The following is a 27380-nucleotide window of genomic DNA, read 5'->3' as shown; positions in this document are numbered from 1 at the left end:
TGTGTGTGTAGGTCAGGGGAGTGGGGGACGTACATGCCACAGTGCAGATAAATAACTTGAGGGAGCTGTGTTCTAAGGATCAAGGACTAAGGTAATCATCGCAGCACTCAAGAGTATGGGTGCTTTGTTTGCACGTATGTCTCTGCATCATGTGCATGCCTGGTGTCCAGGGACACAAGAAGTATCATGGAACTGGAATTACTTAATCACTCACTGGATGTTGGGATGGGAATTGAGTTTGTATCCCCTGAAAGAGTAGCCAGTGCTCTTAACTACTTAGCTATCCCTCTATCCCTAGTCTCCCCCTCCTTCCCTCCCCTCCCCTCCTTTTTTGAGCTGCAAACTAAAAATCCCACTTGCTGGGGCCCCACTTCAGTTGATAAACCTAGGGGCCCCTATTTCACTCTCCTTCCTCTTTCAATCAGCATCCTACCTTCCCTGCTTCTGTCTTCCACAAAACTGGGAGGTGGTGAGAGACGTGAGAAAGACAACCAATCATGGGACCAGCGATGACTGGCTTGAGTCTGAGGTTTTATTATTATTTTTTCTTGCCTATTGCCCAGTAGAGCTAGATGGCATGAGGGCACAGGGTGAAGGGCTATGTCACTCACAGTTCTTCAGACTACTCAGTTAGGCTGGATTCTGAGGTTGTGGGGGCACCCTGCAGGGCACCAAGTGCCTCAAGCCACAGGCCATCTGGGGCCTATGAGAGAGTACTGTAGCAGATCTGCAGATGGCACAGCCTCGGTGGCCTTGGATATAGGTCTCAAAGGATCCTTAAAAAGACTCAAGCCTGCTTGTTGGATTTGCAGATTAGGAAACTGAGGTTCAGAGAGGACAATGATTGACCAAGAATCAGTATATGAGACCCATCCCTCCTTCCTCTGCCTGTCTTGTTTTCGTGGATTCCCAAAAGTCTGGGTTCCTTCCTTCCTTCGTCTGGGTTTAGACCCCTTCACTAGAATTGAAACACATTATAGAACGGGAGACTCCTTTTATGCGTCCTTAGCGCCGCCTAGTGGAGTTTTAGCGAATTCTCAACAGCTTCAGCTGTAGTCTCAGAAATGATTTCCTTCTAGCCAAGTTTACAGGAGCTAGACAGGGCCTGGGAGTTTTTGCTGGCTTTACACAGCCTCTTCCCAATCTCATTTCCCGGTATCCTTCCTTAGGTGTCAAACTTCCTCACCATAAGACACATCTTCCGAGCAAATCACTACCCAAACAGCAAGCAAAGACAGTCTGAGTCCTGGGCGGGAGGGCAGAACAAATCCAGACTTTATTGTCAAGGAGAGAGAAAGAGGGAGGGGGTTTGCTACATTGTCAAGCAGAAAGAGTCCATGGGGAGGGGAGGGCCAGTGGGGGCCAGTCCCCATCCCGGGTCGGTGGCTGGAAGGGCTGACCACACAGAAACCACAGAAGGGACGGGTTGGGGGTCACGCCCCCGCCCGAGTTGTGCAGTGGAGGTGTCACGGGAGGGGGCAGCCATGAGGTCTAGGAACTGGAATGGGGAGGCTACAGACGGCAAATCCTGCGGAAAGGGACGGGCCGGGGGCGGGGGCGAGGCTTCTATTGCTTTTTGCTCACAGTTTTGCGGAAGGCGAGGCGGGGGTGGGCTTGGACTGGACACCCCTTGCCCCCCTTGGTACCCCTTGGGCGATGGGTGCTGGTGAAAAGAATGGAACCCGGACCGGGGAGGAAGAAGGCGAGGGAAGGGTCTATGAGGGCATCTCCTTGGTCCCACCCAAGTGCCTGAGATGCCCCCAAGTGCTGCCCCCTGCAATGGGCCCGACTGGACCTGGGGCTGGGGCATGGTGCGGGGCGGGCACAGTGAGGTTGCAGGCGGTAAAACCAAAGTGCTTACGAGGGACCCAGGATCCCGCCTGTTCCCCTCCTCCTGCGGGAGGATGGGGTTGTTCACGGAAGCGCTTTAGTTTGGGGTAGGGGAGCCGGAGTCCCAGAGTCCGCTTATTGCCAAGAAAATCCATGTTCTCCCCCCGGGCCCCGACCATGGCTTGTGAACCCCGTTTTGTGCTAGGTTTGGAGGGGAAGGGTTGGATGGACATGGCTTTTGGGAGGGGGTGTCTCCGAGGGGGCTCGGGGGTGAGACGGCCCCCCTCTTTTCTAGGGGAGAGGGAAGGGCAGGGGGCGGGGTTCCCTGAGATCTGGGGTGTTCCCCCCCTTCTGAAGCCCCCCTCCCCCGCTACCCCTCCCCTTTCCTGGAACCCCGTACCTCGGGGTGGGGGGAAGGAGAGACCATTCAGGGAGCGCCGGGAAGAGGGGCGGGCTGGGAGCCCGGAGACCTGGGTCCCGGCTGGAGGTGGGGGATTCAATGGGAGGGGTTCAGGGCTGAGGTCAGTAGGGGGAGAAGAGGATGGGTCCGTGCGCAGTTCGGATGGGTCCTGGGGCAGGGTGGAGTAGAGGGTGTGTGATCGGTGGTCCCTGCAGAAGAGGTGCAGCTGGAGCTGGACGCAGGGACAGTGGAGATCCTGCTGCAGCGGCCATCACCGCAGCCACCGCTAGGGGGCTGGGGAGCAGGCCACCGGCCAGGGACTTGGGCAGCTCCTTTGAGAAAGTCAGCGTGCCCTGCAGCAGGCAGAAAGATGGGAACAGAGGTCGGACCAGTAGTCCAGCAAGCCCAACCTCTGCCAGCTTGCCCAGATCCCTTTCAAGCTTTCCTGGGTCCTCCCATAGCCCATTTCCCCCAGCATCCAGGCCTCACCGCCAGCTCTGCAGCGCCCCTAGGCTTCTTGTGCCGGCTCAGTAGAGGGTTGGGCTTCCCAGCCACGCCATCTCGGTGCCTCCTGCTGGAGATGTGCTGTGGTGCAGTGGGTAGTGGGCTGTGAGCTTTCAGCAAAGAGTAATCCCCAGAGGCAGGATCATTGCTAAGCACTGGGCCATACTTCCTTCTGAATGGTCCTTACCCAAGTTCCCTTCCTTTCAGTGGGTCAAACTATTCAGATACCCTGGGATGGATGTAGGACATACCTGTTTCAGCTGGACCTCCGAATTGACCTTGACATTGCAGATCTCACAGTGGAAGGTTCGGTCCTGGGCAGGAGCCTCTGGTTCCCCAGGAGTGGGAGGCCCCAACCGAGGGTAAGCTTTGATGGGTCCCAGCCCACTTCGGGCCTCCAAAATTGTCTTGTGCTTAGTACCTGGCCCACAGAGATAGGAGGTGAGGGCAGTGGGGGCGAAAGTGAGCTGAGGACAGGAGACTGCTTGGGAGTAGAGGACCCATACCTTTGTTATGTGCCTCAAGCTGGGACAGGGAGTTCACAGCCACCTTGCACAGTGCACAGTAGAGCAGACGCTTAGCCTTCTCCTCCTCTTCCTTGCTACCCCCAGGCAGGGAAGCTGGGACTGAAGTTCCCCCTTCACCCTTGGTTACACCCTGTCCAGACTCTGGAACACTGGGAGGGGATGGGGAGCCAGGCTGTTTCTCTGGGGATCCTGGGGCTGGACCCAGGCCATTCTCCATGGAAACTGTTGCGGAAGAAACATGGGGTCAGCCCAAATCCTCTTCATGTGGAGGCCCATCCCCATGTCCTTGAGGGTAAGGGCCCAGGAGTCAGTCCCCACCCTGTTACAACATGCATGTTCTCATGTCCTGGGCCACAGCCAAATTCTTTGCAGCTGCCACTGGCTGGGTGTGCGATTGCAATGCCTGGCTCACTCCCCTAAAGCTGAGGATAGCCCAGGGAGGCTCTTTCTACCAGGTTACCTTTGGGGTAAAGTGGGTAGGTACCCTGCCCAGCCAGGGGTAAAGGCAGACACCAAGGATTCATCCCATCATAACCCGGGGGGGGGGGGCCAGCCTGGGCTTCCTGACAGGACCACCCCTTCCCAAAGTCTTGCCTGATGTTCAAGGAGGTACGCCATGGAGCAACGGGAAGGTGCAGAATGAGGAGGAGGGAAAGTGGGGAGAGGCAGATGTAAGCATAGCAGAGGGGAACAGAAACAAGAACCAAAGAGGGAAGAAGCAGGGATCCAGGCTGCTCTATAATTCATGGTTCCATTAAAGATGCACAGGCCCCAGGCCTCTGCACGGGGCTTTTGCTTCTGCAGGGGAAACTCTAGCACTCCCACTCTTGCTCCAACAGATGATCCAGTTTCCGGGTCATGGGGAGGGTTGAGGTGGAAGCAGGAGAAGGTGGAAGAATTCTTAACCCCTGCAGGTATGTGCTTGTCCATCCTACGATCCCTCCTTTGTGTCTCCTACTCATTCAATGACATCTTCCATCTTTATCTCCAACCACACAGTACATCCTCATCACACTGGACAGGATGTCGTAGCTTATGAAAGCAGTGTGGGTACACTATCTACCCCATATCCTCAGAAAGTGTGCAGGGACCACATGAAGTGATGTGTGTAAAGCATCTATAACAATAGTAGTTAAGGAATGTTAACTGTCACCATCAAAAACGCTTCCCATCCTTATTTTATACAAATGCTAATAAACTGAACCAGGATGGTCACACTCAGAGTCAGCCAAAGCACAACTAGAACTCAGGCCTGGCCCCCAGATCTTGGAATGTGTCTGTTTGTCTGAGTGTGTGTGTGTGTGTGTGTGTGTGTGTGTGTGTGTAGTCACAGTGGAGGCCTGGATCCCAAGCTGGTGATACAGAGACTTGTTTCTCATTATTTTTAGGGTGGGGCAAAAGAGACAAGCCAGACTGAGGAAATGAGGGCCAGGGGAATGTTAGGTCTCTCTGGAGTTGGCCAGGACTGATATCTGATGTGGTAATCCCAGGGTGGGGGTGGCTGATATCCTTCTGTCCCCATATCCTCTCTGTCCCAGTTCCTTGGAACTAGGGTTGAGGACTGCCACCAGCCATGAGGGGAGAGGAACTGCAGAACTGCTTTCTGTATAGCAGAAAAAGAACTTAAGGATTTTTCTTTAAAGAAGTTTCTCTTTCTTAACTTGACTCTAAGAAGTCCACAGGTCCATCCAAGCTCACTGAGGGAATCTCCTGGGCACATGGTCCTCTGTGGCCAGTATAGAGGGGCTTCATCTGGATCAGACGAATGTCTCCCTGCTCCTGGGGACGCTTGCCAGGTGACCTCACCCTAGCCCCTTGCTGAGTCACTGGGCAGTGGAGAGGACAGACAGTAGGGACTCTGTTGAGAAGAGCCGAGGCAGAGGTGGGTGGGGTGACAGGATGGAATTTTGACATCACTATGCCTGGCTCCAGGACTCACCTTGGGTGTTAGTGTGACTGGGGACTAAGGGAGGAGGAGAGAAGCAGAGGAGTTCTGGGAAGATCAGTGGAGAAGTGTGAGAGAGGTTCAGACACACCTGGACGAGGGGCTACACCATCCCCACTCGGAGGGGTGCTGCCTGCTGGAGCTGGATCTCCTGATTCCCGGACACTAGGCTCCCTGCCTCGGGTTTTGGCAGCTTCGATGCCTTTGACTCTTCGGGCATGGCGATTACCCTTGTAGTGCGCCTCAGCCTGGCTCTTCAAGGATGGAGGAAGAACACGGAGTCTGAGATCACCTTTCATCTGCTACACCCCACAGAGCTCCTTCAGGTCTCAGGGTGGCCTCAGCAGGCTGCAGTGTGCTCAGCCTTTGCCTCTGCTGTGTGGAACCCATGCTGACACGCCTGGTTACTGCTGTGGCTCAGATGGGCTGCTCAAGCTTTAGTCCCTGGGAATCTGGACCCTGGCCTAGTCCAGTCTGTACTCCACCACCACACCCAGGACCTGGCTGATGACTCAGGCCCCCCACCTAGTCCTGAGTAGAGGGAGGGGACCTTCAAGCCTGCAAGAGAATGCTGAGCTGGGGGAGGCAGAACACAAAACTAGTTGGCATCTAAGATCCCAGGTGCCTGGGTTTCTCCTCTGCCCAGGATCCTATCCTGCTCTGTTGTTTCTCTAGCTCTGTCCTGATTTTTCCTTTTAGGCCTCATTTTCCCTGGAGCCCCTGTCTGTGGACACCCTGGAGGACCCTGGACTCAAGCCCAGCTCTGGAGATGGGAGACAGCAGCAGAGACAGCTGTCAAAACAGAGAAACTTTATCTATCGGGGAGGAAAAGGGAGGGCAAAACAGGGGAGAGCTGTCTGTTATTGGCTTTCTATCCTTCCAATCTTGTTCCTTCCACCAGCAAGTGGAGTCAGAGTGGAAGAGAGGATACCTGGAGTCTAAGCAACGAGGCCTGAAGATAGTTTGGTTCTGGCTCCACCCACCTTACTGCCTGCCCATACCTTCCTCTCCCATCTGTACCACCACGAAGAACGTAAAATATTAGAGTCACAAGGTCACCTAAACAGGGGTAGAAATGAAGATGTGGATGGGCTGGGAAACAAGATTGACAGGAGTAGAGCAGTGGTGTACAGGGCCCCTCTGTACAGGATGCCTGTGCATGTATATATGTGTGCTGGGTAGAAAAACAGAACATGTTTTCTTTTCCCCTGCTCAGCAGAATAAGGCTCTGCTGTTTTTTTCCCTAAAACTTTTAGAGCCTGCACCCTTACAAAGTCTGGACCTAAATAGAAATCCCAATGGAACTTCAGAGGGAGGAAATCATGAGGAAAGCCCTAGGCTTTCAATGTGATTGGGAGGGAGGTAGAAAGGGGTAGAGAGAGGAGGAATGTGGGAGGTTGGTGTGAAGTGGGAAGGGCAGTTCAGCAGATGTCAAAGGTGTTCTACAGAGAGCCAGTGGGATCAAACTCAGCACCTACAGATGAAAGGTTAGAGGCCACACACCTTCCCTGACTCCTGTGTTCCCAGGCACTCTGAGCAGGGAATGCTCCAACCCCATGGGAGAGAAGGGCCAGCCTTAGAGCATTTGTCTGCTTCCTGCCAGAACACACAGCAATATCCAAGCCTGGTGGCACAGGATTATAATGGCTACTTATAAAGCTGAGATATGAAGATTGAACGTTCAAGTCCTGTCCAGGCTACAGTAAGGGAAAGGCCAGCTTGGGGGAATTTCTGAAGCCATGCCTCAAAAAAAAAAAAAAAAAAAAAAAAAGAAAAGAAAAGAAAAAGAAAAAGGAGCTGGAAGTTGGGATGGGTGTGGTGGTACATGCAAATGAGTTCCTGGACCTCCAGGGCTATGTAGAGAGAGACCCTGTCTCAATAAAAAAAAAAAAAAAAAAAGGCAAAAGAAAGTAGAGATCATGGTGGCCCATGCCTTTAATCCCAGCACTTGGGAGGCAGAGGCAGGCGGGTCCCTTAGTGTGAGGCCAGCTTGGTCTACAGAGTGAGCCAGGACTGTACAAAGGAACCTTGCATCAAACAAACAAAAACAGCAAACAAAAGGCACAGCAGACACTAACTAGTCTCTCTCATCAGCTTTCCAGTGACTCCAGCCACCTTCCTCCCAGGGTTCCCAACTCTTTGTTCTCCCTCAAGACCCCCTTAGTCACTGCCCCTCACTCAAGGCTACCAGCACTTGCTCTCCCTCAAGGTCCCATGGCTTCCCCACCCTACTTGTCAGAAGGAAGCGGCTGGGCTTCTTACCTGAGAATTGAAGCGGATTTGACAGACATTACAGGAAATGACTGGCCGCTTGGTCTTGAGCAAGGGTCCTCCAAAAGTGTGGGAGAGCACAGCTTTCTGTACAGGGTCCATCTGTAGATGTTGGATAGGGTGAGCTAGGAACCCCCATTTCCCCACAACCAGCTGAGGTGAACCAAGGTTCTTAAGCCCTGCCCCAGGCCTCAAGGTACCTAAGGCCTCTGAGCCTGTTTTCTGGCTTTTTCTAGCCCAATCTTCATAGCCCTGGAAGGGACCTGATGGACATACTGGCCCCATCGATCCCATTTCATAGGAAAGTAGACGTGGTCTGTCCAAGGCCATATCGTGAATTAACAGCAGAGCTGCAAGCCTGACCTGAACTCTTACTCTGACTTAACAAACACCATCAACGTTCAACTCTGGCTGTTTCTTTGGCCTGTCTTTTGCAGTGAGGCCAACCTGTCAAAAGCCACTGATAGGCGGTCCCAAAGCATCAGAGAGAGATTCTAGGGCCCCTGAATCCTTGTGGCCCTACTTTGGGTACAACTGTCTGCCAAGTGCAGCTTTTGGCTCCAGGAGACAGACTTTCCCCATTTCCCATCTCTGGGCCCCACCTCATCCTAACATATTTAGGCTCTGGGTCGCTGTAAGTCAGTAGCTTCTAACAAGTAGCAGGAACTTGGGAGAGAATTGGTAATTCTATTGAAGAATGGGGAAGAGGAGAGTGGAAACAGCTGATAGGTCTGAGGGAGCCCAGGACCTTCTGAACCTTCTCTTCACTATCAGCATCAGCAGGGCTTCAGGGCAGAGCTGTTGGGCTTGGAGGGATTGGGAACCTTCTCTGCTCCACCCTGGATCAGCAGATGTCTTCGCAGTCTCCTGCCGAGAGTTCACATGAGCAGGGGAAAGGACAGGATAGTCTCTGAGGCCTTTGGATATTAAGGGATACAGCTAAAGGGCCAAAGGCACAGAAACAGCTACCCTGAGCAGTTCTGCCCCTCTCCCTCTGGTGGCTAGGGAGGGGAGAGCCTGGAATGCAGCCAGGGTTACACAGACTAGGTGTAGTTGGGATGTCTAAGGAACAACTCAGGACTGAAACCTTATCTTCCAAGGGGAGAGGGTTAAGACATGTTTGCTGGTGACTCAGGGGTCCCTAGCAATTCACTTGAACCTTTCTCTGTGCACAGGTTTTAGGGTTTCCCATGAGACAGTTTGAGGGACAGAACATGAATCTGCTCCCTATTTCCCCCAGGAGTCTCTATAGCTGGTTGAAGTTACTATCAGGAATGGGGCTTCAGGGTCCCAGTGAACTGAATGCTGACCTATGTCTGTTCCATTTTGGTCGTAGTGGATGTTGGAGCCATGAATGAGTTATAACCTGTGTGACAAGTGTCAGTCTCTTAGCCTGCCCTTGGCCAGAAGCAGCCCCTTTTAGTGGCTGTCTTCACCTCCTACAAACTTCTTGAAAATCCCAATCACATACAGGGAAAAGTCAGAGGGGGGTCGGGGGAGAGGGAGAGGAAGGAATGTGTGTGTGTATAGGTGTGCAGCCATGCGCCTACCATCAGTGAGTGAATGGGTGAAATGAGAATGACAGCCACATACTGTATGTATCATTTGAAGATCAACATTTCTTCACTGGGGGCTTTGCTGACACTGCGGATGGTCAGGTTGTGTAATCTTCAGCTGTGTGTTTATCTGCACAAATGTATGATATGTTTGGCAGAAAGAAAGTTGGAGACAGGCTTTAATCAGAGAGGGGAGACAGATTGCTGCTCTCAGCTTCTTGCCTCCAGGCTTCAGTCCTTCTTTTTTCAGAGACATCCCCCACCTAACTCTGCCCCAGGGTTCTCGTGAGCCCTGGGCTTCCTCATATACTGGGTGGGGAATGGGAATTCCGCCCAAACAGAAACCTAATCTGGGCCAGGAAACCTAAGTCGTATAAAAACAGTAGGGAGAGAGAGAATAGGATGGAGAGGAGAAAGCAATCTCCTGGTTCTGTCTGTACCATCACTCCAGCCAGTTCCCAGGAAGGCCTAAGGCCAAGAATCCCAAGGATGAGTTGTGGACTGATTATCCCCTAAGACTCTAGGTTCCACCCAGATCCCTCCTCAGGAGTAGTTTGGGGAGTGGAACAAGAAATGGAGGGAGCCAAGCCAGCTTGCCCCACTCTTTCTTCCAGGGACTGAGGAGACAGCTGGTTGAAGGTGAGGGCTCGGGGCCCCAGTCCCCAAGTAGGTGGAATGTGAGCCACTGAGGTGTTCCTCTAAACCAAGGTCAGGAGGCCCCGGTGACCTAGATGAAAGCTCCCTAGGGAAGGGTGGAGGCTGGCATCTCTGAAGACCCATTTCGTTCTAGAGACCCTTCCCTCCCATACTAGTCTAGACACACCCTGGCAAACTCTCCAAAGCAGTCAGTCCCCTCCCACCTGCCCTCCAACAGTGGTGAAGGGGAAAGGCTCCCTGAAGCTGGGCGAAACGAATCAGGCAAGGAGGGAAGGGCAAGGAGGAGGGAAACCAGATCAGGAGCAGGAGGGGGCCTGCTATGATTAGGTTTCCTCTCGCTGCCCTTTATCGATGGAACCCACTGCCCCTTGTTCAACCACCCACTTCCCTACCCCACCCACCCCTCAAAAGAAGGCGATGGGAGAAAGGGGTGGAATGGCAGGGATGGAAAGACCTGAGGAGCAGATAGGACTGACAAGGGGCAGAGGGAGCTGAGGGTGTCCAAATAGCAGGTGGGAGTTGGTGGGGAAGGGCTGCCGGGAAGAGGGCAAGGCAGAAGAGAGGTCTGGGCAGCATGGTGATATAAAGGTAGGTGTAGGACCGATGGCAAGTCTGAGATTTTGGGGATTCCAAGGACCTGGGAAGCAGAGGCTAGCGTATCCAACAAGGTGGCAGTAGTCGGGGGCGCCAGTTGGGCTCCAGAGATCGGTGAGGGCCGCGCCGCGTGGGGGATGGGCGACTGCCGAGGACTGGGCGAGAGGAGAGGTGGCCGGCCCCGCAGGGCGGGCGGGGATGGGATGGGGGGGCGCTGCGGCAGCCGCGGAGGCGGGGAGGGAGGGGCTGGGTGGCTTACCCTGCGGGGCCCTGGTGGCCGTGGCTCCATGGCCCGGGGCAGCAGACCCAGGCAGGGGGCGGGGGGGGGCCGAGCCTGGCCGGCCGGGCGGGCCGGAGACGCGGCGCTCGTTGCCCGGGCGGCTCAGGGCTGTGAGGCCCGGCTGGTTGGGAGGAGGGGAGGAGGGGAGGCGGCGCCGGTCGGTCCGGAGCCCGCCCTGGAGGCGGGGCCGAGGGCGGTCCGGGAACGGGGGCGGGGACAGGGCACAGGAGAGGGAGGCCAGGGGGCTCTGGCCGAGAAAGCTAGAGACCGCGACCAGACTGCTTTCAGGAAAGGCCTTGTTCCGGCCCGGGGCCTCTCGGCCAAGCGGCAGGGGCATTGACCTGATGACCTCGACTACCAGCACTTGGATTCCTTCCTGGGTCCAGTGACCGCACCAGTCCTATGCATGACCGTGTTTGTCTAGCTCAGACATTGTCCTTTCTTTCACCCCTTCCACCCTGCTCCCTGCCTCTATGCTGACAGCTTTTCCTATACAATGCTTCCCCAGCTTTCTCTGTACATAACCCCTGTACCCCTGCTTTTAACAAGTCACTTCGCTCACGTGAGTGTAAAACCAAGCTCGGGTGAGGAAGATTCTGGGCGACTTCTCTGGTCAGTGGAGCCGAGGGCTGCCTGAGCAGAAGCGACCTCAGAGTGGTGGACATTGCCACTTAACCTCTTTTTACCTCCTCTTCTGGGTTCTCCACCTGCCCCAGAACCAGGTTCCCAGAGCTACGCTTCGTGCACTTACTGCCCTCTGGTGGTCAAGTGGGGCAATACTGAAAAGGCCAAAGACTTCCCTATGGCTAGGACACTTTATTTTGCTTGGGCAAGGCCTCCACCCATAGCGCCCATCCTACCCAGGGCAGCGACCAGAGAGATAAGTGAAGCTGGATACTAGTTTGAGAAAAGTCGACTTTGGGAGACAGTAATGGATGTCCAAGGGTAAAGGCAAACAGTGGACCGAGCGTGGAAAGAATGAGGGAAGATACTAATGCACATGTCCGAGGGGCAGCAACTGTTCATGTAGGAGAGAAGAGAGGTACTAAGCCACAGGGAGAGGCTGCCATAATTCTACCACCACCACCACTTACTGTCGATTGAGCCCGTGGAATGTGCCAGCTCTGCACTGGGCTCTTTGCTTGGATTATCTAATTTAATCATCACAACTGCGATTTGAAGTAAGTACTATTATTATCTTTACTTTATAGATGAAGGAACTGGGGTTTAGAGAGGTTAGATGATTTGCTCAAGGTCATAAGCTAGTAAGTTGCTGGACTGGGATTTGAATTTAAATCTGAGCAGCCTGACTCCAAAGCCATGGACTTAGCAGCTGCACAGGCCTTCTGAAGGCGGCTGGCTGTGCAGCGTTTCTGCAGTCCTCATTGCTCTGCAGAATCTGAACTGTCATGCAACCAGATACTCTCTCCTGTCCTCTCCACCTCTACAGAGCAGGCTTACCTCCCTAACCCCTCCAGCTGCTGGCTCTATTTCTTTGGCCAGAGCCTCCTCCTGTTCCCACTACCCAATTCAGCTTATTTTCCAAGGCCACAGCTTTGGACATCCAAACTTCCTTTTCCTCCTTTCTCTTAAATAACAGTGGTCAGGTGGCAAAACTCTGAACACTAACTCTGTGCTAGGCATTGTGATTTTGTAATACAATTCACAAGGCCTTGTAGATTTGCACTATTACTGCCCCTGCTCCCATGTTTGTTTGTTGGACAGTCTTACTAGATAGCCCAATGTGTCCTTGAACTTGTGATCTTCCTGCCTCAGCCTTTTAGGAGCTGGGATTACAGGCATGTGCTGCCAGGCCTGACCAATATCTATTTTACAGTTGGTAAATTTAAGGTTTGGGATGCTGAAATGATTTGCCTAAGTTTATAAAGCAAGGAGTTTGCAGCATCAGTTCATACCCTAGAAATCAGACGCTAACAGTGGTGCTGTTTGCCACCCTGCTGCACTCCCAGGTCTACTTACACTCACAGCTTTATTGCTATGATTGACTCACTCCTTCTGAGGTATTGGGGCTTGAACCCATGGTCTCACACATATCAATACTCTACCACCACTGAGCCATACTCCCAGGCTTCACTCTTTGTCAATGGTAAAGTTTTTCTTTAGTTCAGGCTGGCCTGGAACTCACCATGTAGCCCAGGCTGGCTAGAAATTCATGAATGCCGAACCACCACACCTGGCTCCAAACATATTTTGAGGCACTCTCTATCTTATGCTTAAAAAAAGGGTGTGTGTGTGTGTGTGTGTGTGTGTGTGTGTGTGTGTATGCAGATGGCTCACTAGGTAAATACCTGCTGCTAAGTCTGATAACCTAAGTTCAATTCCCAGAACCCATGCAATAGAAGGAAGAAAACTCAGTGGACAGGTGGGGACTAGTTCTTACAAGCTTTTCTCTGACTCCCACATGCATGCTGTTGTATGTATGTACACATTCCCACCCCCGCCCTTACAATAAACAAACAAAATGTACGGCTGGTATGGTGGTGCACACTTTTAATCCCAGTGCAGGAGGGAGAGGCAAATGGGTATCTGTGTGTTTGAGGTGAGCTTGGTTTACAGAGTGAGTGACAGACATGTTAGGTTTATATAGAAAGACCTGTCTAGACAGATAGATAGATAGATGAATGGGTGGATGGATGTACAGACAGACAGACAGATAATGTAATAAAAAGGAGAAAGCTAGGTAGTGTAGTAATTCATGCCTGGAATTCCAGGACTCAGAAGCCTGAAGTATAAGGATCTTTGTGAGTTGGAGGCCAGCCTGGGCTACACAGTAAACCTGCCCCAAAAAAAAAACAAAAGAAAAAAGCCTCATAGTCTGGACAGGGAGATTCAAATTACTTGGGAGGCAGAGCTAAGAGGATCTTTACAAATTTGAGGTTAGCCTGATCTACAATCTAAGTTCCAGGTTAGCCACTAGCCAGGACACGGTCTCAAAAATCCAAAAATTACCAGGCAGTGGTGGCACATGCCTTTAATCCCAGCACTTGGGAGGCAGAACTCTTTGAGTCCCAGGATAGCCAGGGCTACACAGAGAAACCTTGTCCCCTTGTCTCCCCAAAAAGCAAAAACTAAAAGGGTGGCCAGTGAGACAGCTTAGATGGCATAAACACTTGTTACCCAAGTCTGAACACCTGAGTTCATTCCGTGGAACCCACCATGGAAGGAGAGAACCAATTTTCAGGAGCTGTCCCCTGGCCTCCATCCACATGCTGTAGTACACACATGCACATGTACACAACACTAACACACCTTAAAAGCCAAACAACAACAAAATAAGTTTGATAAAGCAAAACCATTCAAAATACAAAAGGGTTTGAAGTTGACCCTCTGTGTTCTGAACTCCAGGCCTGTGGGTTCAACTGATGGTATACAGAAAATATTTGAAAAAAAAAAAAGTCATGGCTGTATTAAACATGAACAAATTTTTCTTTAATATTTTTATTACACATATCTACGTGTGTGCGCGTGTGTGTGTGTAGACCTTTTGTGTACACATTCATGCCACAGTGTGCTTGTGAGAATCAGAGGACAACCTGTAAGAATCAGTTCTCTTCTTTCACTATGTAGGTCCGAGAGATCAAACCCAAGTCCTCACACTTGGCAGCAAGCACCTTCACCCATGGAGCCATCTAGCCATCCCCAAACTTTTACTCTTGTATCACTATTCCCCAAACAATACATTTGTGGTGGGTACAATAAATGACCAGAAGTAATTCAAAGTATAGCAGATAAGCAGGTTATTTGTAAATATTGCATTACTTTATACAAGGGACTTTACCATCCTCAGGCTTATCACTCCTGGGGTCCTAGATTCAGTACTCACGAATGACAAGAGATGATAATAAAATAAAAATTACTTCTTGATGGCTCAGCTGAGGGAATCACTTGCCAGCAGGCCTAACAATCTGAGTTTGATTCCTGTATCAAAGATGGCAGGAGAGCATCAGCTCCGAATCTCTCTTCTAACATCCACACTTGCACTTGCACTCACATACACAAATAAAATAATAAATATTACTGATAAAGTATTTTTAAATGAATAATTATTTCATCTGCATGTGTGTCTGTCTGTACACTATATGTGCCTGATGTCCCTGGAGGCCAGAAGAGGCATCAAATTCCCTAGAACTGGAGTAATCAATGGTTGTAAGCTGGGAACCAATCAGGTCCTCTACAAGATCAATAAGCGCTCTTAACCACTGAACGTCTCTCCAACCCTGAATAACTAAATATGTAAAAAACAAAACAAAACAAAAAAACTGCCTCAGAAGCCGGGCGTGGTGAGGCACGAACGCCTTTAATCCCAGCACTTGGGAGGCACAGGCAGGCAGATTTCTGAGTTCGAGGCCAGCCTGGTCTACAGAGTGAGTTCCAGGACAGCCAGGGCTATACAGAGAAACCCTGTCTCGAAAAACCAAAAACAAAAACAAAAACAAAAACAAAAACAAACCTGCCTCAGAGCCAGGTGGGGTGGCACATGCCTTTAATCTCAGCACTAGGGAAGCAGAGGTGGGTGGATCTCTGTGAGTTCTAGATCAGCCTACTCTATCTGGTGAGTTTCGGGTCAGCCAGGGCTACAAAGTTAGACTTCGTCTTAAACAAACAAACAAACAAAACAAAACAAAAAAAACCAAACAAAACCCCCACTAGCTCTCAGACTTGAGAGATGGTTCAGCAATTAAGAGCATGTGTTGGTTTTCTAGAGGACCTGCGGTCCGATCTTAGTACCTACATCAAGTAGATCTCAACAGCTTGTAATTTCAGGTCCAAGAGGATCTGGCACCTGCACTCAGCTGCACGCGCTTACACATGTATAAACATGTTTTCAAATAATAAAAACCAATCTGTTCTTAACTGTAATTTCTCCTTCCCCCCACAGCGTGGCATCATTTGTGATGTCTTGAGTATCCGTCCTGTTGATACTCCAGCACTCATATATAATCATCTCCCTCTTTTAGGTTTTTAAACACTACCTGGTATTTTATACCTCGCTCTTTTCTTTTTTATTACATTTTAATTTCTATATTTTGTGGATGTGCATGTGTGGGAATAGGTTCTTCCTTCTACCATATGGGTCCCTGGGGTAGAACTCAGGTCTTCAGGCTTCCTGGAAAGAAGCCTTCCTTTACCCACTAAGCCACCTTGCCCCCCATGACACCCTCAATTTTGTTCAACAGTCTCACTCTGTAGACCAAGCTGGCCTTGAACTTGTAATCCTTCCACCTTAGTTTTTCCTTTTTATTTGGCTCCAGTCCTATGCCTCAGCTGGCATTACAGGCCAGTGCTACCAAGCCTGTAATTACTATTTACTTTATTATCATATGGGGACATGTGCACATATGGTGCACATATGATGGCCAAAAGATAACTTGTGGAATTGGTTCTCTCCTTCCTTTTATGTAGGTTTTAGGGATTAAACTTGGGTCACCAAGTTTGCACGGCAAGTGCCTTAGACCCACTAAACCATCTCTCGAACTTCCACCAGCTTTTTTTGAGATTGTCTTGCTAGGTAGCTCAGGTGTGCGTGGAACATAACTTCCTCCCTACTTGAGTCTCCCGAGTTCTACAGTTACAGGTGTAACCACCATGCCCAACTCTTTTATTATTATTAATTTTTCTTTTTTTTTTCTTTTTTTTTTTTTTTTTTTGGTTTTTCGAGACAGGGTTTCTCTGTGTAGCCCTGGCTGTCCTGGAACTCACTTTGTAGACCAGGCTGGCCTCGAACTCAGAAATCCACCTGCCTCTGCCTCCCGAGTGCTGGGATTAAAGGTGTGCGCCACCACGCCCGGCTCTTAATTTTTCTTTCTTAATGTCAATCCTGAGTTTGATCCCAGGACTTCATGCATCACAGGCAGAAGCTGACGTCTGAGGCAGCTGGAGAGATGCTTTGGCAGTTGAGTACCTGATACTCTACCAGAGAACCCATTACCTGAGTTCCATTTGTAGCACTCATGTGAGGGTAAGCTCCAGGGACTGACACCTCTAGTCTCAATGGCATCTGTACTCATGTATACACACCCACCATGTACACATACCAAAACTAAATAGAATAAAACATATTTTTTAAAGCCAGATGGTGGTGGCGCATACCCTTAATCCTAGCACTTGGGAGGCAGAGGCAAGCAGATCTCTGAGTTTGAGGCCAGCCTGGTCTAGAGAGTAACTTCCAGGACAGCCAGGGTTACACACAAAAGTCCTATCTCAAAAAACCAACCTGGGGGCTGGAGAGATGGCTCAGTGGTTAAGAGCACTGATTACTCTTCCAGAGATTTTGAGTTCAATTTCCAGCAACCACATGGTGGCTCACAACCATCTGTAATGGCATCTGATGCTCTTTTCTGAAGACAGTGACAATGTACTCATATACATAAAATAAATAAATATTTAAACAAACAAACCAAACAAAATCAGAACCCCCAAACAAACAAACAACAAAGATTGTTTTAAAAGAGTTCTACTTCTGAGCTACAGCCTCAGCTTGACATGCTTAGGGCTTTAACTAGCTCCACTGGAGGCAGTGACTCCATGGAACTGTGGGGGTCAGAAATTCCAGTGTAGGGACAGCAAGATGGCTGAATAAAAGTGCTTGCCATCAATCCTAACACTTTGACTTCAAGCTCCAAAACCCACAGTGGAAAGAGAGAACTGCCTCCCGACCTTGTTCTCTGACCTTCTCACACATTGGCACAAGAGTATCGCCCGCCACACAGAGACACTAGAAATAAATAACAGTAAAGAGAAAGAAACCCTAGGCTATAGCTGGATGGGGTGGTAGGCATATGCCTGCAATCCCGACCTTACAGAGGCAGAGGCAAAAGCCAGAGGAACAAACAATATAAGAAACAAAACATATTTACATGAGTGGACTAAAGATGAGTCTCAGATGAGTCATTTGACCTCTATGTTTCTTCTTCTATAGATGGGGACAATTCCCGGGCTGCTGAGCCTGAGAATATGGTATTTATACAGAAGACAGCATTCCCTGCCCTTCAGCTCTAGTTACACCAGGTCACTTGTACTTCCCTAAATGACTCTTTTTAACTATTGTTTCTGTGAGATTTGATTCAATCTGAAATGATCTTTCTTCGTTTTCTCTTATTTTGCTTTATTTATGAAGTGTTTTCCTGGGGATATTTTTTTTTCTTTTTTCTTTTTCTTTCTTTTTTTTTTGAAACAGGGTTCCTTTATGTAGCTCTGGCCATCCTAGAATTGACTATGTATACCAGGCTGGGTGCTGGGATTAATGGTATGTGCTACTAGACCAGGTTTTGTAACAAGTATTTTGTCTGCATGTTTGTATGTGTCCCACATGCATGCCTGGTGTCCTCTGAAGCCAGAAAAGGGTACCAGATCTCCTGGGGCTGGAGTTACAGATGGTTATGAGCTGCCGTGAGGGTTCTGGGAATCAAACAGAGGTCCTCTGAATGGCAGCAGAATGAGCTATCTCTCCAGCTCTTCTCTAAGGCTGCTCGTACAACCCTGTGAATATTCTGTGTGTTGTGACACATGTCTGAAATTCCAGTACTTGTGGGGGCTGAGACAGGAGAATCCCTAAGAGTTTGGAACCAGTCTTGGCCACATGGTCAGCCCTTATTTCAAAAACAAAATAAAGCAATACAAAATAAAAACTAATGATTCTTCAAAGCAAAAATCATGAGTCCTTGTCCCAGCTAGATTAAGTCATTTTCTTCTGCTTGTCTTTATCCTGCTTTACTCCAGTTGGCTCTTTAGGTCCCCCTACACCCAGAAGATTTGTCTTAATATCCCTTGTGCTCCCATGTAAGCTAAATGCTTTCAACATGGCTCTTCATCTGGGTTATAGTTAACTTGCTATTATTCCTGCTAAAACATGGGCTCCCTATGGGCAGTGGCCAATTGATTCCTATGCCTCAATATAGTATATGCTCAGTGCTTTATTATTATTATTAATTATTATTATTATTTTGGTTTTTCGAGACAGGGTTTCTCTGTATAGTCCTGGCTGTCCTGGAACTCACTTTGTAGGCCAGGCTGGCCTCAAACTCAGAAATCCACCTGCCTCTGCCTCCCGAGTGCTGGAATTAAAGGCATGCGCCACCACCGCCCGGCTTATTATTATTATTATATTGCTTTATTTTAGGCAATACTGGGAATTGAACACAGGGCTTCACTCATGCTAGGCAAGTTATTTACCACTGAGCTAAATTCAAGTCCCTTCACCTACTTTTTTTTGAGACAAGGTCTCATGAATCTCAGGCCTGAAACTTGTTATGTGACTGAAAATAACCTTAAACTCCTGATGTTTTTGCCTCTACCTCTTGTGTACTGAAATCACATCCTTATTAGTGTTTCTGTGACAATATTTATAACCTTCCTTCTGCTTTGTGGCATACATGCCTGTCTCCCAGTATAAGTTCACTGAGGATAAACTGTCTTCTGTTCACCCTACTGTTCGCACAGGTCTAGGACAGTGCTATTTTTAGTCAGTGCTAGGTTCCCTCATCTGTAAAGTTGAAGCTAATATCACCAACCACCCCAAAGGATGCTGTAAAGGTTGAGATGTGACAAACACTTTGTGGGAGTCAAAATGCAGTACAGAGGCTGCTTTAGGTTTCTAGGAGGCGTTTGGAGGCTGCAGCTATGAGCTGAAGATCTCTCTCTCTCACTCTCTCTAGGCAGGGGGTCAAGTATGCCAGGCTGAGGATGCCCTTGAACTTCTGATCCTCCTATCTTTCCCTCCTGAGTGCTGGGGCTACAAGTATGCTCCCCTGTACCTTATTGATGCAGTACCAAGGATCAAACTGAGGGCTTGTTTGAATTACATCTTAGGCATATACTGTGTCAACCAACATCTATCAGTTACTAAACGCTTCCAAGCCTCAGCTTCTGAGCTTATTCATCAAACAGAAATGCAAGGCTATCCCTGTCAGGGGTAGTTTCAGACCTCCCCAAGGGCTGAGCCCTGGACTCATCCTTAGCGCTTTCCTCTATTCTTTCAACACCACTTGGTTACCATGGCAGGTCAATATTTCTTTGAAAGCATCTCACCAGTCTTTCCTTCTCTTTCCCATTCTTACCGCCCGTTTAGGCTTGTAAGGCCAGACAACCTCCTCCAGATTTGTCCCCTTTATTGGCTGCCACAGTCTTCTTCCTGAATCACAAGTCTTACCAAGGCACTCCTCTGCTAAAGAATGGGAAGTAGCTCTGTTTCTTTTCCCATTAAATCTAGAAGACTTCACCATCCCTCCAACAACAAACTGATCCTACCCACCCAGCTGTGTACTCTGGAGAGCTGGAGATGGTAAGTAAAAAAAAAAATAAATAAAAGTAGCGGTGTAAGTCCGATGCTCAGAGTTTGATCCCCAGGACCCACATAACTGCCCTCCACACTTGTACAATGGCATGTGTGCTGTGTGTACCAGCACGCACACACACAGGCACACACACAAAGAAAACCCTCACAGCCGTGCTTCTTGCCCCTTGGCTCTTTCCAATCCCAGCATCCTCAGCTCTTTGACTTCCTACAGCACTACCACCTAGGCCTCCTTATTCTCCGTATGGCTGAGCACTTCACCGAAGGATGAGTGGAACAGAGCAGTGTCTGGGTGACAGAGAAAACTTAGCACACAGTCTGTTTTCATTACAGTTAGTATAGCATCAGAGAGCCAGCAATGCTTTTGCCATCCAGTGACTAGACACAAGGAACACAGGGGGTCACAGGGAGTGAGAACAAGATAGGCTTAGAAGAAGAGCACAGGGGTGGACTGGCCGTGAGGGGGTTTAGGGGTGTGGGGCAGGAGAGACAGACGATACTCACTGTGCTGTAGTTGCTGAAGAGGCCCAGGGTTGGGGCTGGCTCTAGTGGGAAGGGCAGGATCTGCTTGAGGTCCATCGGGGGCTGCATGATGGGGGGCTGCCGGAGCAGAGGGAGGGGCCCTGCCCGGCTCAGGCTGCCTGAAAGGCAGAGAAAACATTCTGTGGGGTAGGAAGACTGAGCTTCGGAACCCCACCCAAATACACAGTGCTACTCCCTAGCTGAGGCTCCCATACTCAGAAGTGTGCCCCCAGAGTGTACACATGTGTGAGCCATATATACACTTCCCTCGCTGCTGCTGCTCAAGGAGCAGATCCACTGTGGGCCTGGGGACAACAGGCTGGTCTTCCCCAGGGGGTGGTTTTCACTTCCCCCTTCTGCATCCTCCTTCCCCAAGCCCTTCAGGCTTTTTACAGACCCAAGAAAGGCCTAGACCTCCTCTGCAGACAGTCTACCTCTGGATCTACTCAGAATCCTAGACTCCTTCCTCTGGTCTGGAGTCCTTTGTGTGTCTGAAGACACGTCTGAAGGTTTGTTGCATCCCCAGATCAGAGTCAAGTGGGTGACTTATTCCACTCTCCAGAGGGGGACAGGGAAGCCTGGATTCAGAGAAAGCTGCTGCATCTGGCTTCCTAAGTTACGATGCTGTTCAGGTCATAATTCCTGAAAAATTGTTGCCACCTCTGGGTGCCATTTGCTCTGATCCTTCTGTAGCCTCCTCATTCCCACCAGACCCCACTGTCTCAACCACCAGGCAGGCTCAGTTCCAGCTCTGCAAGAGGAACCATAGCCACCGCCTCTGTGAGAGGAGGGCTTACATGTGACCCCAAGGGGAAATGAAAGTTCAGCCAGCCATTCAGTACCACCCCACAAGTCTTCTCCTCCCCCTGGAGTCCTGGAGGAGGCTCCACCAGGTTCTAAAGGATCCAGCTTAAAGGACTCAGGACCCTCAGGGTTTCCACTGGCCTGGCTGGCTTCCTCCTGAAGCGGTTGTCAATCAATTGGGCAATTCCTGCTACCCTCTACTACTTCAGCACCCTCTGCCAGCTGCAGGGGTTTCTGGCACAAAGGCCAGACCAAGAGACTGCCTGCCTGGCCCTGGACCTCCCTTGACCTTCTTAGGGTAATGGGTCCCCAGGATCCTTTCTTGTCCCTCCACTGACTCACCCCTGTCATACCTTCTGTAGCTGGCACTTGCTGCCCCCAGGCAGTGGCCTGGCCCTGGCCCCCTAGGGGCCTGGGCCTGACAGCGTCCCCTTCCCTTGGTTCTGCCCTCTGCCCCCTTCCTTTACCATCCCCCTCCCCCAGCCCAGTCAGTAGAATCAGCCAATCAGAGTCCTGGAAAAGTGGGGCAGAGGGGAGGGCGGGGGAGCAGGGATTAGGGGAATCTGAGGAGAGAGGGAGGGGGTGGGGAGGGCTCAGGCACAGCTGGGGGGTGGAGAATGAGGTCCAGAAAGGTCTAGAGGGGTTTCTTCCACCCAATGCCAACACTGGAGGCCAGTGTGCCTGAGGCAGACAGGGGTTAAGGCTGTTGGGAGCTTGGTTTCTAAATTCTAAGGCCTGAAGGAGAGGCTAGGATGTTTGCCTTTGGCCTTTGAACTGTTGGGAGCCTTGCATTGCCTTCACATTTGGAATGGTGTGTGTGTGTGTGTGTGTGTGTGTGTGTGTGTGAGAGAGAGAGAGAGAGAGAGAGAGACAGACAGACAGACAGACAGACAGAGAGACAGAGACAGAGAAAGACAGAGAGACACAGAGACACACAGAGGGAGACAGAGAAGACAGAGACACACAGAGACAGAATATGTGGGAAAGTGGCAAAGGCAGGAATAGGTGACTAGAAATGGAACAGACACAGAAGAGGCTAAGGATGGGAGAGTGGAAAAGGGAGTTTAAAACCTGACAGGCAGAATGCAGAGCTAGATGAGGACAGGAAGACCCTGGGGCAGAGACCATAAGGTGAGAAAGATGAAGGTGAGGACAGGGACAGACAGACGGATCATCTCCTTCTGGTCTGTCCTCTCAGGCCTCTCCTCTGTGCCCCACCCTTCCTCGCTGCCTGGCACATCAGGGCAACCTTAACGAGCCTCAGGAATGGTGAGAGAAACCCGAGTGCTCGCTCTCAGTGTCCCCCGCTCCCACTCCCAGCAGCTGGTTCAGGGCTGGCACTTCCACCCCACCACTTGGCTCCTTGACCTTGTCCCTGGCTGTCAACTCTCTAGGATCCCACTACCAAATCCATTTTAGAGGAGGGAGACAAGTTCCAGAAAAGCCACAGAGAAACACTCAAAGAAGGGCTATGTACCAGGCAATGAGCCGGAGTCTTATCTGATGCAAGATGGGAGATGGGGCAGTCTGGGAAATGGCTTTGAGTCTGTGAAGTAGCCAGGATTATTTCTTCCACTCAGCATGTGAGGAGACTGGGACTCAGAGAGGTTAAAAAACTTGGCTGATGCCACACAGCCTTAAGTATCCAGGGCTGAGAATCAAATCAGGATCTGTCGCACTCTAGCAAATTCTTCCTCTGTTACATCGCTCCCAGAGGGCTCTCATTTAACGCTGAATCGGAGGGCTGAGCACAGGCTCGCATCTGGTTTAAGCAGAGAATGGGGAAAGCAATTCCTTGCTTTTCCTGGGTGTGGAGTCCTCATTTAGCTTTACAGGGGGAGAGATGGAGGAGAACAGACAGAAGCCACTCAGCTCCCTGTAGCCTGGAACGGATGTGGAACAGGGTTGGGGTGAGAAGAGAGGTGGGACAAAGGCGTGAGATGAGGACAGAGTGAGGGGAGTTGGAAGGTGGGCAAGTGGTGAGGGACTATCCCCGGATTCTCATGGCTCTTCCACTCTGAGATCTGAGGTGGGAGAGGGGCAGATGGTATCTTAAGAATTGGGTGAGCAGAAACAGGGCTCTTCAGGGCTGGGGCTGAGGCTCAGTGGTAGAGCACTTGCCAAGTCTGTGGGAGGCTCTTACTGCCCTCCCACTCCAAGAAAGCTCCAGGGTTCTTGGTTTGAAGCCTCAGGCCCATACACTGTTTTCTGAGAAAAATAATTGCCATGTGAAAAAGCTTATTGTTTTCTTTCTCTCCTTCCTTCCTTCCTTCCTTCCTTCCTTCCTTCCTTCCTTCCTTCCTTCCCTTGAGACTATAGTCCTAGCTCTCCTGGCACTCAGTATGCAGACATGCAGACCAGGCTGACCTTGAACTCACAAAGTTCTGGGAGGTTTACACTACCACAACTGGCAATTTTTTTTTTTTAAAGCTTTATTTTTATGTGTACCAGTGTTTTGCCTGCATGTATGAAAAATGTACTGTGTGTATATCTGGTACCCCCGGAGGCCAGAAGAGGGTGCTGGATCCCCTGGAACTGGAATGAAGGGTTGGTTGTAAGCTGCAATGTAGGCATTGAAACCCAACTCGAGTCCTCTGCAAGAGCAGCAAGTGCTGCTAACTGCCGAGCCATCTCTCCAGCCTCCCGAGGCTTATTCATTGACAGGACTTTATATAAACAATCTCCCATGAGATGGTTTCACTGTGCACTAACTGGGCGAGTAGCTGGTTCCTCTGCCTGGTTCAGTCTCATTTCTCATCTGTCAAACCAGAACAACTGTACCTGCCTCCCAGAGTTGATGACAGGATTGGACGAGTCTGTGTAAAGTGCTGGCACGACACAGCAAGCACTCAATAAATGTTTGCTGAATAAATGAATTCTTTTATGATAAATGACAGTTGGTTCAGATGGCAGGTATTACTAGACCAAGGTCACACAGCTAGTGAGGAACTTGAATGGGTCTCACAGAGTAAGTTTTTTTCAAGCATCATGTTTTGCTGGGTAGACTGGAGAAGAAAAGGGAGACAGGGAAAGAGGAAGGGGTTGAGAAGAAGGAACAGCTCCAAGGCTTTTGTTTTGTGGGAGGTGAGGGCTGCAGCAAGGTTGGAGGAAGAGAAGGCTAGGTGGGGTTGGGAGGAGTTAGGGTCGGGCTGGGGTAGGCTACTCTAGAGGGAAGCTCATTAGAGTAATTACCTCCAACAGACAGAGCCCCACCCTCACTCCCTGGGGGATTGTTAACACGTTCTATTCAAGACAGTTTCCAAGGGTGAGCTTGCAGACTCTTGGTCTGAACCCACCTGTCCACCTCCAAAACCCCGTTTAGCCCTGGGTACTTTTTGCATTCAGTCTCCCACAGTCAAGTCATATCTAGCTTCCTGCATCTCAGTGAGGGCTGCTCTTTTCCGTCCTCCCCTAAAAGGTCTGGCCAGGTCCTGTGCCATGGCCCCTGGGCTTTCTTTGGTGGGCTGGGCAGGCTTGACTTGGAGAATAGGAAGCTTGGGCGAGTCTGCTCTGGGAGTGGCTCAACAGGGTAGGGCGGGAGCGGGGAAGGTTTTAGGGTAGGGCTGTGAGTTAGTGACTGTCTCACTGAGGTGAGACTGAAATCATGGTGGTGAAGGGACCTCATGAGGCTAAGAAGGGAACCAGTCTCTGAGGCAAAACAAGAGATTGAGATTTCATCTTTCACCACCTATGTTTTCCCTCAGGCATTTTAGCTTCATCCTCAGAAATGGCCAAACTTAGGGTCAGGATAGTGGAGAAAGGCTTGAACTCTTGCTTCTTATCCTTTTGGTCAAGTCCAGTGAATCTGTCCCCTCAGCCTCAATTCCTTCATCCTGGCAGAAGGCAGGCAGAGAGCTGGAAAGGCTTTGAAGTCAAAGATGAAAGAGACAAGGGGATGATTGTGCACAACTAAAAACACCAGCCCTAATAACCTCGGGGTATATGTGGGTGGGGGTGGGGCTTTGAGGGAGGTGATGCCTAGAAAGGGAGGGGCTTATTGCAGAGCTTTGGGAAATCTTCCCAACCTGATCAGAAGAACCCTCCCTTTCCAGGCTTCTGCCCCTTACTAAACCAGGGACTTAGACAGTGGCAGCCTAGGAACCTGAACTCAGAACTACCATCTTGAACCCCGAGGCCCTGATTCTTATGTGTGTTCTAATTTTGTTTTGAGCTAGGTTCTCACTCTATAGCCTAGGCTGGCCACGAACTTATTCTTTAGCCTCGACTCCCAATAACCTTCTCCCCCAACCTGCTGTGATGATAGGCATGAGACACCACATACAGCTGAGCTGGGCACAGCCATCTCAGGGTTCCTCTAGGGCTGCCTTGTAGAGGACTCAGTGACCTTAGCATTCAGACCCGAACACCTCAGTATGATTCTAAAGGTGAGTCTTGAGCACTGGCAGGCAGTTTCCTCCTCGTTGGGATTTAAGAGGAAGGGATGGGAGGAAAGCTAAGCTGAATGGGGGCACCACTAGATTCCCACCCCTCTGTGGACTTGGCAAAAGGAGGGAGTTAATTATCATGTCCTCCAAAGAGATGGCTGGGGCCAGTTGGTGGCAAGGTCCAATGTCAGAGAGTTTGAATTCAGTCTTCTTGTGGCTGGGTGTTGGCAGGGGTCTTCCAGGCCTGACACCTAGTTTAATGTGGCCTCCAGACCAGGGCAAACAAGGCTTAGCCTGGCCTATTCTGGGCAAGCAGGCTATAGCCGCTACAGCTGGCCCAGGGTACAGCTAGAGTACAGGGAACAGAACGGTAGGCAGAATGTGGAGCCTGTGTGTTAGGGTCCTGAGTCTAAACTGTGTTGAGGTGTCTCCCGGAATTAGAAGGCAGACCACCTATTAGAGACAGCCTTGGAGCAGAGGGATTTAAATAGCTATGATGTTTGGCCAGCTGGAAGGAAGCAAGGCATAAAAGTCGTGAGAGAGGCTGAGACCACACAACAGCTAGATGGAGGAAGGACGCAAGAGTGGAGAAAGGGGCTAGGAAAGATACACAGTCACTGGAAAGAAGAGAACACAGTCAGAGAGTCTTGGGAGAGGGATGAGGACAAGGGATGTAGTTCAGCATTAGCACAGAGCCAGGTGTCCTCAGTGGGGGCAGGGAGACCACAGGTGTCTGAGAGTGGTAGGGGGCTTCACAATAAACAGGGCCCTGGAACCGGCCTAGCCAGGGTGGAGGTCAGAGGTCAGAGCAGGCCCTGCACTGCTGTGACAGCAGGGTTGAGGGCAGGGGCTGCTGCGGAGTCCGGAGCACAGCTAGGCCCTCTCCTCCCCCATCCCTGGGGCTCCCTTCCCGATGTAGGTCATGAAGATGGGGTGGCCAAGGCTGAACGGGCTGGCTGTCAGAGCCCAGCGGGACTTCCCTTCCCCCCACTCTGACTTTCCTTCTCTCCTTGGTCTCCTGTAGCCCCCGACTCACGGCTGGGGTGGAAGGGAAGAAGGAGGAGAAGAAGAAGGGCCCAGGCAGCCGGCGCAGGGAGAGAGGGGCAGGTCCCGGCGTGTCGGGGCAGGATGGCTGCGGAGACAGGATCTAAGCCGCAAGAGCCCGGGATGGACAGTTTCCCACCCGCTCTTCTACCCAGCCCCCTTATCTTCACCCGTCAGGTTCCCACCTCCCACCACACTCACCTCGAAGCTACACCCAGCATCTTCTTCCTCCGCCCCCCACTTCCTCCTTTCCCTCTTATCCTGGGCCCAGAAGGCTGTCGGAGTGGCTAAGCCAAGGGTGGGGGAAGGCGCTGGAGGTGACGGGTCAGAACCTTTACCCCAACTCCACCAGGCCAGGACCAGCCCCCTCCCACAGTCTCTCCTGCACTGTCTTATAATATTCATGAGCCTCATGAATACGCAATGTTCTCATTATGGGGCGGGGGTCTCGCTCTCTCGGCCTTCCTTTTGCCCCTCCCTATGTTACCAGGAGAAACCGCAGCTAGGGGAAGAGAGGAAGAGGGGACCCCAGATGTGCAGCCAGATGAGGGGGGAGGGGGAATGAGTGGCAGACCGGCGGCCGCAGTCACCGCGGTGCCGAGGTGAGGGAGGGGGGGTTGGTGACCCAGTGAGAAGGAACCAGGAACCCGGATCCCAGAGTCGTGGAGACCACTCACCGAGGATCATGCTGGGGACCCTGGCTCCCGGGGTTCCGCGTCGTTCTGTCCCGGGGGCCGTTCTGGTCGGA

At 50.9% G+C, this 27380-nt stretch overlaps 1 protein-coding gene across 4 annotated transcripts; it reads right to left on the bottom strand.

Annotated features, from left to right (window-relative positions):
• Nucleotides 1-1250: 1250 nt before the first annotated feature.
• On the bottom strand, nt 1251-27380 carry Znf385a (zinc finger protein 385A). Of its 4 annotated transcripts, none has more exons than XM_021183826.2 (8): nt 27310-27380; nt 20382-20518; nt 7469-7579; nt 5298-5460; nt 3241-3483; nt 2986-3155; nt 2720-2815; nt 1251-2583 (listed from the first exon to the last, which is right to left on the bottom strand). In XM_021183826.2, exons 1-8 carry the CDS (start codon nt 27317-27319, stop codon nt 2353-2355), a joined length of 1161 nt encoding a protein of 386 aa, XP_021039485.1. In that variant the 5' UTR covers nt 27320-27380; the 3' UTR covers nt 1251-2352. The 4 variants fall into 4 exon arrangements, with proteins under 4 accessions (XP_021039485.1, XP_029326004.1, XP_021039486.1 ...); XM_029470144.2 differs by lacking the exons at nt 20382-20518; nt 27310-27380 and adding exons at nt 8226-8344; nt 10544-10864; XM_021183827.3 differs by lacking the exons at nt 20382-20518; nt 27310-27380 and adding an exon at nt 10544-10864.

This window comes from Mus caroli, unplaced genomic scaffold (genome assembly GCF_978045245.1).
Source record: "Mus caroli unplaced genomic scaffold, Mus_caroli_1 scaffold_16, whole genome shotgun sequence".
In the NCBI taxonomy this organism is placed as follows: domain Eukaryota; kingdom Metazoa; phylum Chordata; class Mammalia; order Rodentia; family Muridae; genus Mus; species Mus caroli.
The sequence above is the reverse complement of the archived record's forward strand: the minus strand, read 5'-3'. Positions and strand labels throughout refer to the sequence as shown.